At 36.8% G+C, this 18,111-nt stretch overlaps 1 protein-coding gene across 3 annotated transcripts in view; it reads right to left on the bottom strand.

Annotated features, from left to right (window-relative positions):
* The window catches only part of LOC146003575 (uncharacterized), a 340,389-nt gene that overhangs the window by 304,770 nt on the left and 17,508 nt on the right, over window positions 1–18,111 (bottom strand). For all 3 annotated transcript variants that reach the window (XM_083141873.1, XM_083141874.1, XM_083141875.1), the window contains exon 2: window positions 36–261. In XM_083141873.1, coding sequence (XP_082997999.1) covers window positions 36–250 — 215 coding nt within the window. In that variant the 5' untranslated portion in view covers window positions 251–261. The remainder of the gene's footprint in view (window positions 1–35; window positions 262–18,111) is intronic.

Genomic DNA, 18,111 nt, shown 5'->3' with positions numbered 1-18,111 from the left:
CCGTGCAGTGTGCACAAAGTTGTGAGAAGACATACCTGATCTTGAAAGGTATGTTCTGGTCAGTAACATGCTGTAAACTGTGCTGCTTTCTATTTTCAGAGAAGTGTCTGATGGAATTCCATACTTTTGTGCTGTGCTGCAAGCAACGATTTTTCATGTTCCTCTCCTTCACCCTTCTTTCAGATGCAACAGACACGATGGGCTTCAAATGCCGTGGTTCTCTAAGATCTTCATACTCAAGAACATTCATTTCGACAATAACTGCAAGTGAAACAAAAACAATCAATCAGTCATGTACCCCAAGACAAACATTCTAAATTCATTGCAAATACTACTTTAAAATCAAACACCAATTTTGTAATCAAAAGTATTAAATATTTAATCGTACATTACTTTTGGAAATATGTAAGCGAAACTACAGAATTTTGATTCGCATAGACAAAACAGAATAATTACAAAAATGCTCATTACTACTTTACTTTTAGGTGAAAATAATAAAATAAGAACATTCGAGATTGTAACATAATAATACAAACATAAAAATATATGTGCATATATACAGGGTGATTCTGAACAACAGGAACAAATTTCAGGAAGAGATTCCTGGCCGGACAAGGGAAAAAATTCCAAATGAACATATGCATTTACGGACATACATACAGGTAGGCTATGTTCACGTGGACTTCTTTTCCTTGTCCGGTCAGGAATCACTTACTGAGGTTTTGTTTAGATTATATACAGGGAGGTTATTTCAGCCGTTTACCGCGAGAGTGTCGGCCGCTCAGCGGCGCCTTCATGCAACAGGTCCCGGCAAATTGCGTTACAGGAAGTCCGTAACAGAAACAGCTTGTTTTGTAATGTTTAGACTTTTCACAATTACAGTTACAATTACAATTGAAATAAGCACGTACCTTACCGCAAGGATGCTGGAAAAGGTGTCTTCCCAAATACAAATATTTCTGGCACCTTATTTCTGACATCTAATCTTAGATTAGACATCGCTACTTTATCCTCAGTTGTCGCGAGAGCGCCGGCAGCTTATCGGCGGAGTTTTCAGCCCCGAGAGGGCGCTTCATACTGCATGAATGCGACACCTGACTGCAGTGATGCCAACCGTAGGGACATGTCCCTACGCATAGGGACTTTTCACTGTATTTCGCCCGCGTAGGGACGTAGGGACAGATTTGCCAAATGAGGGAAAACGTAGGGACTTTTTTTCAATCTTGGAAAATAACATTTTATTGTGCAAAGGTGAAAAGTTTATTCACCAGTCAGTTGCACTTTCTTCGTGCTCGGTTTGGAATGAATGGATTAGTTTATCTGGATACTTTAGCGATGAGAAAAAAAAGAACTAACTAACAAATCTCCATCAAAATTTTGGAACATGTTATCGGTTACCAAGAACTTTCAAGGCAAGTTCTTTTTTGAAAACATTTCGACTCTCGCGAAAATAGTGCTAACATTGCCACATTCTAACGCCGCAGAAACTGAAAGAATATTTTCAATGTTAAGTGATACAAAAACAAAAAATAAAAATAAAATGGGACCAGAATTGTTAAAGACTGCAGGAAATACAGCATCAACAACGAACATCTATCTCATCACAGCAGCAGCATGTATGACTTCAAATAACATAATCAACAGTAAATGACTCAACGTTATTCATTAGGTGTGCGGGATCCAGAAAAGTCGGGACCGGGATCTTAAAACATGTTTCCCGTCCCGATCCCGACTTCGGGAAATGACTTCCCGACTTTTCGGAATCCCAAGTAGTCGGGAAATACCGAATGGTCAGTTTAAAAAGTCGTTAATTCTCGAAGTTTTCTGCATTGTAACTTATCGGAATTGTAAGTGTTTATTCTAGAAATGCAATAACAAACACTTAAAGTGAAAATGACGTGTAGAATTAGAGATTTCCAGAGCTTCGGGACATTTCGAACATTTCCCGTCCAGAAAATTTTCCGACTTGGTCGGGAAATTGCAAATTTTCCCGTCCCGAATGTCTGGATTTTAAAAAATTCCCGTCCCTATCCCGTCCCGACCCAAAAAATTCTGTCCCGCACACCCCTATTATTATTAAGGCAAGAATTTAGATTACGGGACCATTCTGTAATCTCTATGCTACGTCGTATACTCACGAAATAATTAGTCCTGATGATTTATCTCAAGTTAACATGTTGGGGTGAGGTGAAAAAATTGTTCATTAACGTGTAGAAGTTGTTAAATAAGCTTTTCAATTCTAGTAATGATTCTCCGTATACAAGTATGGTAGCCATATTTGTTGATATGAACAATTGACGTTCGCAATTAGTTACGCTGTCTACAGCGTTGCCACACTGTTGATTTCATACTTGGAGAGCATGGATCGTGTAAGAATGGCGGAAGAGAACAGTAAGAAAAAGTTGTTAATGTTGTACTGATTTTTAGGTGGAGTGTGCAGGAGGATTGCCGTGGGATAATTAAAAATCTTATGGATTTCGATATATTGCCCAAAGAAGGTGCTTACATGTGACAGTGACAATCACGATGTAGAAGAACATGTGGAATGTGAACTGATTTGATTACAGGTAAGTTTGGCAACAGTGCATCGATCGTAAAATTGCAGGATACGAAAATGGCGTATTCGATGATGAACGTTTGCTGTTAAAGTGGTACGAAAATAAGATTTTTTTTATCGGTTTGTAATCACAATTAGCGCAAAACCATTCACGGATAGCTACACTGACTATTCTCGGTAAGGTTAGGTTGAGTTAGGTTAGGCAACTATCATATCGACAGGAGGGGTTGCGACCTCGGTGTTGGATTAAGATATCGTTTGGGTGTAGCATTTCAAATTTGATGGTCTGTTCGACCTTTAATTTCTTACATGATCTGAGTTCAAACCGGCGTGAGGCAGGTTGGTTTCTATCTCTTAATATTTAAAGTGTTTTAGTACGAAAGGACCAAATATTTATATTATATATAATATATTGTTTAATAATAATTACTACTGTATAATGGCAGAGAAGTGCATTGAATTTAGGATTCAAAAATGAACATAAATATCCTTTTTATAGTAAATGGTATTGGATTTATTTATTGGAATTATTTCTTTTATTATTTTGGTTGTATGTGTTTTAATTAGAGTTGCTCTTTTTTACTTTGTTTGAACGTAGGATTTTAGGGTATATTCAAAATCGTAGGGGCCCTAACAGCACGGGTAGCCCCACAAACCATTGACGGATAGCCCCACGAACAATTCACGGTAAGGTTAGGTTAGGTTAGGATAGGCAAAAATGGTTAAAATTTGGGGTCGTAGTAATATCAGGAATATATATTTCGTTTTTTTAAGTATTGCAAACACAAAATCTTCGGGTAAATAATGAGCAATCGTGCCGATCGCGGACCACTCAATTTCACTTATTTTGCAATTTCTACAGGTGACCCCAAAATTTTAACTTCAATTCGTGATTTGGGGTCCTCAACTAGTGAGTATGCGAAATATTACAAAAATCGGGGAGGGATCCTGTATTGTAAATTCGCTCCTTCATTAATTGTGGAAGCATCGAGCATCAAGAAATAAAGTTGCGATGTCTAATCTAAGATTAGATGTCAGAAATAAGGTGCCAGAAATATTTGTATTTGGGAAGACACCTTTTCCAGCATCCTTGCGATAAGGTACGTGCTTATTTCAATTGTAATTGTAACTGTAATTGTGAAAAGTGGAAACATTACAAAACAAGCTGTTTCTGTTACGGACTTCCTGTAACGCAATTTGCCGGGACCTGTTGCATGAAGGCTCCGCTGAGCGGCCGACACTCTAGCGGTAAACGACTGAAATAACCTCCCATGTGTATAGTGTAACCCAAGAGTCTCTGCCGCGATCGGCGCGGCACAAGCGAGAACCAGTGTTGCTAATCCGTTCGATAGAAAAATTGATACAGTGCGCCGAAGCACAGATGTTACAGAAGTGAGCTCTATCTAACGTTGAGTTTTGAACGCCATGCATTATAACCAGGGCTGGGATTGATATGTATAGTCACGGACAGTTCTGGGTTGTAACAATCTCATTAAGTTTCAATGGATTCGTTACAACCCAGTAGTGTCCGTGACTGTACATACATATGAACTAAAACTTCGCTAAATATGGACTAACACATGCGTAAAATTACCCAAAATGATGTAAAGACGTCTTCATAGTGATTCATTATTTGTGTTATTTCAAATAAAGTAAAATAAAATATTTTTCCATTACATTAATGGACCTGGTGGCATTTTAACTGTTCACTCCCAATAAGCCCGTCCACACTGGTACTGGAACTGCAACGATATGTGATTGATACAGGACTGACACTACCACTGGTTTGAGAACTAATAACCTGCAAATGTGTTAAACCGCGACAATTGGACCACAAACACTCCTTAAGCAGTATTATTGCCTCTCTGTCGGCTGCCTTTGTTGTACATTTACAAACGATGCCTGCTTTCGCAACAATAACAAGAATAAGAAGTTCATATATTGCCACGAGACAATAAGCCGCGCGGCTTTTTCCTTGTTATAAACTTGTCACCCATCAAAGCATGCCAATTTTAACAAAGAAAGCAATATGCATCGCATTAGCAGCAAACATAACAGCTTCCGTCATACAATTTCTACAAGAACATGTGCCGGAGCCAAGAGTTGAAATTATCATGCATCAACATAAGTTATTTCGTTTGAGCAATTCTAAAGTGATGAAATATGAACAATAGTACTGGAGGCATTATGGAATTTAACGTTCACTAACCAAACACATACACTTTCACATACACACACGCAATACACGCACTAAACGTCAAACCAGTCAAATACGTAAAATAAAAATTTGGTGCTTCCAATCCAACAAAACTCACCGCCACTTTGCCTTTCTTCTTCCGTGATATACTTAAAACTAACTAACTAACTCCCTAGCCTTCTTAAACCCGAAGGTTCATGGCTGCAGCAACACAGGCCTTCCATCTTTCCCTATCTTGAGCAAGTTCTATATACTCTTTTCTATCTCTACCGATTTCCCTTAGGTCCATCTCAACGTTGTCCCTCCATCTTCGTCTTGGCCTTCCTACAGGTCTCTTACCATCAGGTTTCCCAACAAGAATCCTGTAAACTCCTCTTTCCTCTCCCATTCGTGCCACATGGCCTGCCCACCTAAGTCTTCTTGACTTAATTATTCTAATAATATCTGGACATGAATACAAATTATGTAGTTCTAAATTATGTAACCTTCTCCACTCACCTGTCTCCTCATCCCTTTTAGGTCCAAAGATTTTCCTAAGGATCTTATTTTCAAATACTCTCAATTTATGTTCCTCTTTCAATGTAAGGGACCAAGTTTCACATCCATATAATACTACAGGCAAAATTACTGTTTCGTATATTTTAACTTTTAGTTTCTTAGATATTAAATGAGAAGACAAAAGTTTATGAAGAGAGAAGTAACATGCATTTCCTGAATTAAGCCTACTTTTTATTTCCTCTTTAATATAATTTTCATTTGTTAATATTACTCCTAAGTATTTGAATTTGGAAACTGGTTCAAACGAGTTGTTATCAATAATGAGATTTTGATTATTACCTAACACTTGGTTTCGGCCTGTAAGCATATATTTAGTTTTCTCTTTGTTAACTTCCAAACCTATCTCTTTAGCAGTTTTGAAAAATATTTTAGCATTATTCTTAATTGTAATCACATCATCCCCTAGTATCTACATCATCTGCATATGCTAACAACTGAGTCACACCATTTAATTTTAGTCCTTCTTTAGTGATATACTTAGTGCTTCATTAATACAGTTAGCAACACTAGTTACTAGCTAGCCAATGAACATGCACTGTATAAAAGAAGCAAGCACTACGTCATATTATATTGACACATTACCGTCCCTGTCGAATGCTGTGAACCGCGACCTGGAGCGCTATTCAATTGTTTTAAATTATGTTTGCGCGAGTGTGTCCAGTAATGGAATGACAATTGGCAACAATGGCATAGGTTCGCGAGCAGGGTAGAACACGTGATGCTCAGAAAGAGGGAGACAAAACGAAAATTGGGATTTGCGGAACGGCAAAGATATGTGTGTTGCACTTTATAAACCAGTGCCAAATTTCCGGGAAAGCTTGCACAAATTAGCACAAATTAAGCACTAATTATTGTTTTGATCCGTTTCGATTAAGTGTTTGGGCTAGTGTGAAGTTAGCCCACAAATTTAAATTACAAATTCCTGCTAAACCATAGTATGTGCACAAATTCTGCGACAGGGTGCACAGATTAGCACAAATTATGCACTAAATATTACCATACTTTTTATTTTTGGTTTTGATCATGTTGTAGTGCAAATTTTATGTGACTGGTACTTTTGTTTCAATCACAGTAGTACAGTGGAAATCTTTAGTAAGGCCTCACTGAGGCCTCACCTTTTACAAAAAAAAATATTGAATTGGAAACACTACAGCGTCAATGCCGAAACTCTATGCAAGATAAGGAAGAGATGCACAGCTGTCAGTCGTGAACACCACACAGAAGAGCAATGTTAATCATGAGTCATCAAGGAATTAGCACAGCGTTTATTCTGTGGTCATTCGGCCTCGGAAGAAATATTTTTTTGAGCTCTCAAGAAATCAGGTTCTGAGCTGGCGATTTATTTCCTAATGAATGAAAATAGGTTGTTCATTTTTTCGTTTCTTTTCTCTCTTTTGTCATTAGCTCTAAAACAAATATAAAATGAAAACAAGCAAAGAAGGTCGTTTCTTTCGGCACGTAACAGGCATGTGGTAACTTTGCTACTTTTACGACATATTATATCCCTCTTGTTTACTTTCAACGAAAAAGACGAATGTTGGAGTGACCAGAAAAAATGAACAAACACAATGAGCTCTTAAATATTACCCAAGCTTCGAAAATAGATGTCGGCCCCAGTGGCAGAGTGGTTATCACATCATGCTACGACGCCAGGGGTCCCGCCTTCGAATCCTGGCTTGGGCATGGATTTGTGAGTGTCCATTTATCAATTTCATCATATCGTCACTCATCCCCATATTTGATTGAGTTTGATTGATTGAGTTTGTGTTTGAAGTCCACTTTATGCACAGTAAGGCTAATCAGGACTAGACCTACAGTTTAAAGTGGGATCCGAACCACTATGTGCCTCAACCGGGTATCGAACCCGGGAACCCTTGATCACAAGGCGACGATGCTACCACTGCGCCATCGGGGAGGCCTCCCCCATATTTGCAACGTAGCCAAAAGTGACACAAGAGGCGAAGTAAAATAAAGCAAATCGATCAATCAATCAATCGAACATAGGGTCTCCGGTTTCATAGAGCAGTATGCAAAGCACTCTGTCATGAAGACCCTCAAAATTGAAATAATAAGTGGAACAAAAAACCTGATATTAGAGTATTTTAAGAGTTTAGGCAGATTAACAGTTCACGTCAACCTGCAACAATTTCAGCTGTATTGTGTGACATATGGTTCTGTCCTAATATACGTGGCCGTACCCAGAAGAAACCGAACTAATTTTGTGATGGGCAGAGCTTTTGTAGTACCGCGTTTTGACGCTAGGAGTGCATAGAGCGAACCTTTCTGAGTCCGTAAGCCGAGTGCCGTCGCTGAAGCAGGTCAGGACACGTTTCGGCGGAGTTTAGAGTGACAGCTGTTTTGTGTTTTCGGGAACAGCGTGCGGCGGTGAAATTCTGCTTTTTGCTGGGAAAGAGTGGAATAGAAACTCTTGAAATATTTAAAAAAAAAAAAAAAAAAAAAAGCGTACAAGGACGATGCTATGGGGAAAACTCAAATTTTTGAGTGGTTTTCCCGTTTCAAAAATGGTGAAATGTCAATTGATGACAACCCTCGTTCTGGTCGTCCTTCCACGGCCCGAACATATGACAATGTTGAAAAAATTCGTGAAATCATCAACGAAGATCGACGACGGACCATTGAACAAATTGTGGAGCTGTCGGGACTGACTTGGAGTTCAGTGCAGCGAATTTTGACAGACGATTTGGGAATGAAAAGAGTGGCTGCCAAATTCGTGCCACGACTGCTGACTGTTGAACAAAAACAAGGGCATGTGGAAGCATTCCGTGCTTTGAAAGAAGAGTCCCAAAATCATCCAAACTTTTTTTCAAAAATTATCACAGTTGAGGAAACGTGGTGCTATGGTGACGATCCTGAATCGAACCAACAGTCAAGCCAGTGGAAGACTTCAAGTTCGCCTTGCCCCAAGAAAGCTCATCAGGTGAATTCGAACATTAAAACAATGCTGCTTTGTTTTTCCGATGTGAGAGTAGTCGTCCATTCAGAGTTTGTTCCGCAGGGCCAGACAGTTAACCAGGCTTTCTACTTGGAAGATTTGAAACGATTGCGCAACAGTGTGTGGCGGAAGCGGCCCGATTTGTGGCAGTCGGGTGGCTGGTTTTTCCATCATGACAATGCCCCGGCTCACATAGCCCTTTCTGTACGACAGTTCTTGACCAAAAATGGTATGACCCCTGTTCCTCACCCCCCATACTCACCCGACCTTGCCCCGTGCGACTTTTTTTGTTTCCTAGAATGAAAGGAGGAGACATGAAAGGAAAGCGTTTTGCTGATGTTGCTGAGGTGAAGAAAAAAACGACGGAGGCGCTGTCACGCATCACAAAAGGTGACTTTAAAAAATGTTTTGAAAAATGGAATCAAAGGTTGGACAAGTTCTTAATGCAAGTGGAGAGTACTTTGAAGGAGATTGAAGGTTTGTACTTAAATTGTGAATAAATAAGTTCACAAAAAAAATAGTTCGGTTTCTTTTGGGTACGCCCACGTAATTGAATTGAATTGAATTGAATTGAAAAGTCTTTTTATTTACTACAGAGCGAGATTCAGCCCTGGGCTGCTCTACCACCTAACTCTGGTGAATAAAAGTTACAATACATACATTTATAATACTGAATAATACTGAAATCAGATAACATAACATGAATGAATTTGACATAAATGAAAAATAATAAAATTATAAGAGAATACAATGACAGATACATTAACACACACACACACACACATACACACGTGTACATACGCAATTTCCAAATCGATACTAAAATAGCATGCACACAGGATGAAATAAATATTCGTTGTGTCAGATAAGTGTTTGCGAAATACATGGTTTTACTTTACTTGATTCCTGTTGCTTAGCCGTACGAGCTAATGCTCAATTGTTGTCTTTGCAATAAAAATAATACGACTTGTTCTTTGAAGTTTTTGGGTGTTGTAGCAAAAGAAACATAATCGGGAAGGGCATTCCAAACCTTTGCAGACCAGAGGGAGAAGGAGCCTTCGAAACTGACAGCAGAGTGGCGGGGAATGTCTATTTTTCGCCGACCTCTAGTATTGTATGGATGTATGGAATTTCTAAATATCAATTTCTCGTGGAGATAGCTAGGTGTTTGCAATTTTAATACGTTATATATTGTAGAACACTGATGCAGGAGGCGTCGCCTAGACATGTTAAGGATTTTGTATGTATTGAGCAAGGGTAGGATGTGCTGATTTCTCCTGATCGAGAGAACGTAACGAATGCAAGAATTCTGTATTTTTTTTATTCTGTTCGATATTTTACGTTGTAAATTCGTGCCGTACACCACATCACAGTAATCGAAAATAGGATATATTAGGGTTTCGATGAGATATAATTTCGTTTCTTTAGTGAAAAAGTCTCTCCTCCTGTAGAGTGATCTCATTATTGTTAGCGCTTTTGTGCATTGCGCTGACATATGCCCTGCCCAGGAAAGTTTGGGATCGAAAGTAAGGCCTAGATTTTTAACGGTTGGTGCATAAATTATGTTTTGGTTTTTAATTTTGATGTTAATTGTATCATAATTTACTTTTTCAAGATAATACTTAGAGCCTAAAATTGTGTATACGCATTTATTCTGGTTAATTGCGAGCCCATTTGCAGTGAGCCACTTGTTAAGGGTATGTAGATCATTGTTTAGATTATCTATCTTGTTTAACAAATCCGATGGTGATGACGATATCATCAACTGCGTATCATCCGCGTAACAATGTATATTACAATGGCTGATGGTCTTTGATATATCAGCGACGTATAAGGTGTATAAAAGGGGGCCAGAATGGAACCTTGCGGGACTCCTCCATTTAATGTTATCGGTGATGATCCGGTGTCGGCAGGGTAAAAAACCCTTTGTCTTCTTTCGTGTAGATATGATTGGAACCAGTTTATTACAGGCTTCGAAAAACTGTAGTATTTCATTTTTGCTAGGAGAAGGTTATGATTGACAAGATCGAAAGCTTTAGAAAGGTCTAATAATACTAGTATAGTTAGTTTTTTATCGTTAATCGAACGTAAAATATTGTCCGTGACAGATAATAATGCCGTGGTTGTACTATGAGAAGTACGGAAACCTGATTGAGAATCAGGTAAGATTTTATATTTTGCAATGTACTCTTTTAATTGTATAGATACTATCTTTTCTGTGACTTTTGAAAATATTGATAGAATGCTGACTGGTCTTAAATCGCTTAGAGAGGTTAACGTCTGCTTTTTGGGGAGCGGAATAACTCGAGCTTCTTTCCATGCATTTGGAAATTGGCTGGTTTTCAGAGAAAAATTTATGGTATGCGTGAGTGCCGTAAGTATGAAGGGAAGGGCCAGTTTAAGCATTTTGCACGTAATGTTGTCCACTCCTGCAGCATTTGATCGAATACTGTACACTGCCTTTTCAACCTCAGAATCTTGAACCTGGCGAAAGGATAATTCTTTTGCATCGTTTTGAAAGCAGTTCTCTAAGAAATACTTGCACTCCTTTGCAATAATGGCGTTGTCTCGAGGAACACTGTCGTAGACATTTGCAAAATGTTTATTAATTTCAGCGGGACTGCTCAGGTGACGCGGAAGTTCTCCCGCGTTCCGTTTGCCACCGATACCAGTAGTGGGAAAGTATATAGGATGAGCGCAGAATTTTTCTTGTACTAAAATTAGGCTAAGATGCCTATAAAAGTTTATTGCTCAAGTGCCCCCCTCTATAAAATTTAAGATTTTTGTGCAATATTGCTGGGATGAAGAGGGAAGAGAAATGAAGACCCCCCAAAATTGATGTGGCAAAACCTGAATTTGCTAAAATTGCTGTTTATAAATTTGTTAAAAATAAGCATTTTCTCGACATTGTTTTAACTACACTAAAAACTACTCCAAGATACTCTTAAGAGTTTTTAATTATACAGTAGTACACTGTAAAATAATTTTAAATACTTATTCCAAATATTTTTGTACTATTATGTTAATATGTTGACTTGTAATATTCTGAATATTTTAATTCAAGACCAGGCTCAATTTGTTCATCTATTACTAAGATAATGCATTGTGCAAGAGTCTTCTAGAATTGCTCTGTGACTCTCTCATTTCTTACATCATAAACATATGATTTTTCACCTATAAGAATAACACTACATATGGTATCATCAGGAAGTGTTTCATGGAATTCACAGATAATTTTAATGTTTGTCCTGTCATTAACCACAACTTGTTTCCTTTTTGAGGTGTTGATTACAAACATGGGTCTCTGTGCTTTGAATTCATCTGGTGAGTAATACATGTCAGTATTCCCAATTGTGAACCTTTTGTATGCTGTAAATGCCTCATATAATTTAAGGAAATCATCCTTGGACATGTCTAAATTATAACTTTCTCTAGGGAACACTTCATTTCTGCCATTTTTAAGATATATGTTTTTGATGTTGCAGTTATCAAATTTACTTGAATTTTTTTTTTATTATTGTGTCTTCCAGTCTGAAACAGTACCACCACAAAATCTGGCATATCATATTGTATACTGGAGAATGAATTTGTAGCATCAAACTCATAATAGGTACCAGTGGCAGGCTTCTGTACACATTGATATGTATAAAATTGTAAAGGAACCTGTGGATTTTTTAGGATATCTGCTTTGTATTTAAGAGCATAACTAGCTTCATATTCAACAACTGGAATTCTTAACTCCATAGTCTGAATAAGACATTTACCCTCATCAGGTAAGGTATTAGGCAATGCTGCCCCAGTAGAATTTAATGTACTATACCTCATCAAAGCATTATTATCATTGGCAGATCTTCTAAATGTAATTCTTAAACCACCCTTCCACATAATATCTTTGTAATCTGAGAAGAATCCTGGCAACAGGCGCATAGGAAACAGTACTGTGTGACTCTCAGATATTATTTTATCACCAGCCTCAAATCCACCTATTTTGTAGTATGAGGCCTCGGTCTTGGATAATTTTAGTGTGGCCAATGCTGTGGAAGTAATACCAAGGTAATCTACTCTGTTTATAACAACACCATGCTTTCTAATCTCAATTTCAGAGAACAAATGTGGCACAAAATTGTCTACCAATATTATATTTGAGTTAGCCGGATAATCTGTACCATCGAGTTTTACAACATCAAATTTGATATATAGGTCTGCTCTGTGAGGGTGTATAAATCCATCTCCTACATCAAGGTCAACCTCAATCTCTGTGTTGGCTTGATTTAAATTTGCAAAGGTCCTCCGGTTTGGAGGGAATGATTGTAACTCATAACTCTCAATATTTTCCATTTTATTTATTTATTTATTTATTTATTTATTTTTTGTATGTATTTTTATTTAAATATTAATTTCTATGATAGCGGTTGTTGTGGCTCCAGCAAAGTCAACTAATTCTTCTTTTTCATTAGTGACCATCAATTCAATATAATCTATTCTATTATGGCACACAGGAAAATATAATGTTGGTGATGGAGTATAGATGATCGGTTCCATAAATTCAGAGTTAGGTTTAAATGTTGCAATAATGCCAGTTTGTTTGTGATTGCCTATGCCATTTGATTTGGTGATCATACCCTCGGCCACATTACAGTGAATATTCAGAGTCTCTATGGCTAAGAATTTAGGTATATTAATAGCAGTGTGTTTGATGGCTGGTTCAAGTTTTGTGTTGTTTTCGAATCCTAATAACTCTCCTATAGTACCCAGATCTACTTTTTCTGTAGCAGAGACAATTTCTACTCTGTGAGTGACAGAATTTTGAGTTAACAATATACCTCTGGGTAACTGAGCATTTAAAGTAGACAAATTATATTGCCCTGGAGTGATGACAATTTTTTGGTCACCAACTGCAATTTTGTTGTTGTGGTGTGTAATATTAGGTATCAAATACTTGCCATAGAATGCTCTGAGAGCTATTGTTTTGGGATAAACTATATCATCATGTAATCTAAGTTTCAATATTGAATTTTGGCTGGTGAGATGGAATACCCCCATGATGTTTTAGATACCACAAGGCTTTTTGAAAATTTTCAATCGATGGTTTATTTATTTGAGATAGATATTTAAGAACAGATAAACACAAATGTCCACAATTAATATCTTTGAAATTTTGAATACGGGTATTATTATAATAAAGATTAGTTGATTTTAGATATTTTACTAAATTCTCAGGTGGAACACCTCCAAATGAATCAAACACAAATGCCTCATTGTTTAAATATTTAAGATAACAAATCCAGTGAGTGCCCTGATTTTTGAACTTATCCAAATTAACTATGCCACACTCTTTTTTGAGTGGTTGTTCTGGTAAAGAATCGGACATGTATACTCCTCTAAAATTTTTGATGCCCAGTGGTTTGATTAAAGTTTCAATATCTTGGTTGGTAAGCGGCTCTTGTTTTTTTTTAACTTATTCATAACTTTCTTAACACCTTTGCCTTGTTTTTCTATGGCCAGATTATGGCGCTTTTGTTCATCTAATTCTGCCTTATTCTTCTTGGAATCTATTACTGTTTTTGCTATGGCAGCCGATCCCCCAGCCAAACTCCCCACGGCCCGCAATGCTGCTAAAATAGCTGGGATACTAAATATGAATCCACCTATATGTGATTTTTTTCTAGATTGCTGTAATTTTTTTAATTGTGGGGTACTAAGTAATAATTTCATACCATGTCCCTTGGAAAGACAAGAACTTTTGTTTTTGCGCTGTTTTTTGTTTAGAAGACTATCAATAGTTTTAAGATTTTTAAGACCTGAATAAGGTATCTGATATATAACACCTTTGGCCTTCATTTTTTGGGTTTATTATATACATATTTTGGGATTAACTACCTCAATTAAATTGTATCTAATTTACTTAATATATTACAACCCCCACCCCAGTTTTTGTTTAGTGTTCATAGCTATGGTAGTCCCCAATGCTGCTATTCTCTCACCCAAAGAAGCATTTTTGCTTACAAATCTACCAAATGCAACTTCTTCTAATTTTTTGTCTGCCACATGTCGCTTGTCAAGGTCGGTATGTGTATTGTATGCTATGTCATGGTCTTTACAAGCAGCATCTAGGGGATTAACACCAGGGTCACCTCTGTTTAGTCGATGGTCTAGTTTGGTACCGGGACCACAATACTGATAGCCTGGTATGTGTAGCTCAAATGGCAACTTGTTTATGATGTCATTAACTAGCCCCCGACCCTCGGAGATATTCCAAAATTTAGGTGGTAGAGTATTAATAATTTTTATAAGATATCCAATGCCCTTAGTGTCATTAACTATAAAATTAGACAATTTGGTGCTTATCATGTCCATAATTCCAACTATTTCATTGTAAAAATTGTGATTACCAGCATTTTCTTCCCCAGCTATGACTAGCAGCAATCTATCTACAAGTTTCCTGACATCATCAACCCACACAAATTCTTTAGGCAGAGTATTGTACTGTTTGATCCCACTACCTGTCTTGATCTGTGACCATATGGGTTTGATTAAATTGTTGTATTTTGCTCCACTGCTAGATTTAACTCTTTTTTGTGTGGGATCATTGTTCTGGTATAGTGCATCTGATTTTATTAATATTTCTTTGTAATGCTCATAATCTTGATCTGTATAGTTGCCAGGTCTCTTCCGAGTCATCAATTCCCATAATCCAGGTGTTCCAGGATACTTAACAAAACCACCTTTTTCTCCAAGATGAGATTCTGAATATACAATCAGATCATCTCCCATAAATGTTACTCTAAAATTGCCAATTCTATGTATGATGCTACCATCAACCTCTGTGTCAGCATATAAACCAAATACCTCATCTTTGTTGTATTTAGGTGTGGTTAAATATTTTTGAGCAAGAAGACCCAATTCAATAGGATCCTGACTAGCTTCAATTCTTCGAGGAGCAATAGGACTAGGAGTATGAATACTAGAAAGTGGGGTGATTGGATAATCTAATATGTTCCTTGCAGCTACAGGTACAAGTTCTGTGATTAAATTTTGATTTTGTTCTGTAACAGTTTTAATATTTTTACCTAATTCACTAATAGCATCAATAATCGGTTGTTCTGTGCGCTTGTGTTGTTCATAGATACCTCGGTTCTCTACTTTCCATCCTTTAAATCTTTTTACAAGAGAGTCTCTTAATTTAAGATCATCAATAATTGGTCGTTTCATGGTTATTTTTATATGTTTCAATGTCTAGAAAATTGTTTATTTTATTTCTATATTTACCATTATTAGGTTTCCTTGTCATATCAATTGTGACAAATCCATAGTTGTCCTGGTTCCAACACCTACTGCAAAACTTAGAAAAATTATTGTAGCTCAAGTCGCCACCTACATATTCATCATGTATGTGTTTGAGGTTGGTATGGTCTTGATGAAATACACATATAAAATTGCTGTTGTCTCTTATCAATTGTTTTGGTATTTTAGAAAAAGTCTGTGCCAGGTAGAAACAATCTATGTTTTTGTGTCGGCCCTGTGTAAAGAAATTTCTAACCTTGTTTTGGTTTTCTAATATAATATCAACAAATACAACAACAGAGTTATCGAGACATTCATGAAGTGGTTTAACATCTGATTCAAAAGTGGCTATATCCAGTCCATCATATATCTTCATAAACTGCTGGTATTTTAACTGTTCTAAACTCTTAGAAAAGACATACAAGTGCCTGTTTTTCCAGTCTAACCAGTTGGGTGCCAATAAAAAATTATCAATCATTAGTGTAGTTTTACCACAGGCCGATGGCCCAACAATAACACATCTAATATTATCAGGCAACAGATTGCCATTTTTCTTAGTCTGGTGTTCAGGATCTGGTAGTCTTTTTATAACATCCCAGGTGTTTATATTATCACTTTGTCTGCTTCGATCCAATTGTGTTCTGGAAGTCCTAGCCATTTGACCAGTATTTTATTGCCTTTTTTGCGAATGACTTTCTCTATAAGATATGTGTCAGGCTGTTTAGTTTTGTTAAGTTCTTCTTCATAAAACCTGCCTTTGAGAATTTCACCTCGGTGATCTTTTATTATATATGTATTACGAGCCCCAGGTTTAACTTGAACCACTGTAAATAATTCAGTACTCCAATTTCTTGTAAAACCTCTTTTAAATAAGTACTTATATTTGCTAATTCTTACTTGATCACCAATTTTGTATTTAGGTTTTTTTGTTGTTGGTTGGTATCTAGGATAGTAAACAGTACTGATCAATTTCTGCTCATCAGATGAAGTTACCTCAGAGGGTCTCATGTTAATTGTAGTGTGAACTGAATTATTATATTTATCTAGAAGTTCTGGAAGAATAGTAAGCCATTTATAATTACCTTGAAGAGTAAATTGTTTATACATATGATTTTTTAGAGTTCTGTTGAATCTTTCCACAATAGAGGCCTTGAGATTACTGTAACTAGAGTAATGTTTTATTGACCGGCTTTTAATAAATTGTTGGAACACCGAATTATAGAATTCTTTGCCATTATCTGTTTGCAAATAGCGCGGTGATCTTCCACTCTCATTAATAATTGTCCTGAAGGCTTCTGTAACACATTTTCCAGTCTTAGATTTGAGCGGCAATGCCCAGGCAAATTTTGAAAATGTATCTATGACAGTAAGTATATACTTGTATCCTTTGTTGACCTTGTCTAAGTTTTTCAACTGTCCACTTGCTATTTCCACCAAGTCACACTGCCATAAATCATCTATGCCTTTTGTAACCACTGGCAGTCGCTTATAGTTACGTCTAGCTGGTTTGTGTAATTCATCAACAATAATTTGTCTAGACATGGTATGTAAATAAGAATATTGCAACTATAGGGTGTTCAGCAGCAGACACTACAGGATTTTCTAAATATAATTTGTCTCCTATTTGTATTTTAAATTCCAGAGATCCATCATCTTCGGCATAAGATGTTTCTAATGTATTGGGATCTGTAAAATCTTCTAACTCTATTTTAGTGATTTTTGGTTTGTTCTCAGCATTAGTTATTGATAAGGTAGGGTAGTGATGTGCCTGTGGTTGTAGCCAATATTTAATTTTGATTGGTCTAAGTGTGCCTCCAACAAAAAACTGGTAATAAAATTGTGCAAGGGATAGTTTATACAGTTTCCCACCTGGTGTAAATGGTGAATCATATTCATTATTAGGGATACTGTTTAATTCAAGAATTACTGTATGCTTAGGATTCTCGATTAGGCCAGTTATTTCTCTTTCTGCTGTAAGCAATCTACTTGTTACAAATTCAAGATGCTCGTTGATAGTCCTAACAATTTCATCGTGGCCTGGTTTTATTCTTATGTCTACAGCAAGTTTTTTGTATTGTTGCACAATTTCTTGAAGCTGGGTGGCAAAAACAGACAGAGTATTTGTTTGGTTGGATTCCATGGTCCCTAGTTGTTGCTTGATGTTTGCTACAATTTGCTGTAAATTTTCAACAATTGCCAATTTAGAATTTTGGGCAGTAAGATCATGGACTTGTCTTCTAATATCCTCAAATAAAGCATGCAGTTCATTAATATGTTGATTAGTTGGAAGAGTGGCTACTGTCTGAGTAATCTGTTTGATTTCTGTCTGGATATTCTTGATATCTTCTGATTTTAGTATGCGATTTATTGATCTTTTAATATTTTTAAGTTCCTGAGATGTGGGCAGATTAGATACAGTATTCTGCAAAGATTCAAGTGCTAATTTCACACTATTTAATTCACTAGCGTCAGCCACATTACGCATAGCATCTTGGAGCAAGGTTATGTCTGCCTGAGTAGGGGTCGATTGTTGTAAAATTTCAAGTTTTGCTTGGATATCAT

Source organism: Lepisma saccharinum, chromosome 20 (assembly GCF_977018435.1).
Source record: "Lepisma saccharinum chromosome 20, izLepSacc3.1, whole genome shotgun sequence".
Lineage (NCBI taxonomy): Eukaryota > Metazoa > Arthropoda > Insecta > Zygentoma > Lepismatidae > Lepisma > Lepisma saccharinum.
The sequence above is the reverse complement of the archived record's forward strand: the minus strand, read 5'-3'. Positions and strand labels throughout refer to the sequence as shown.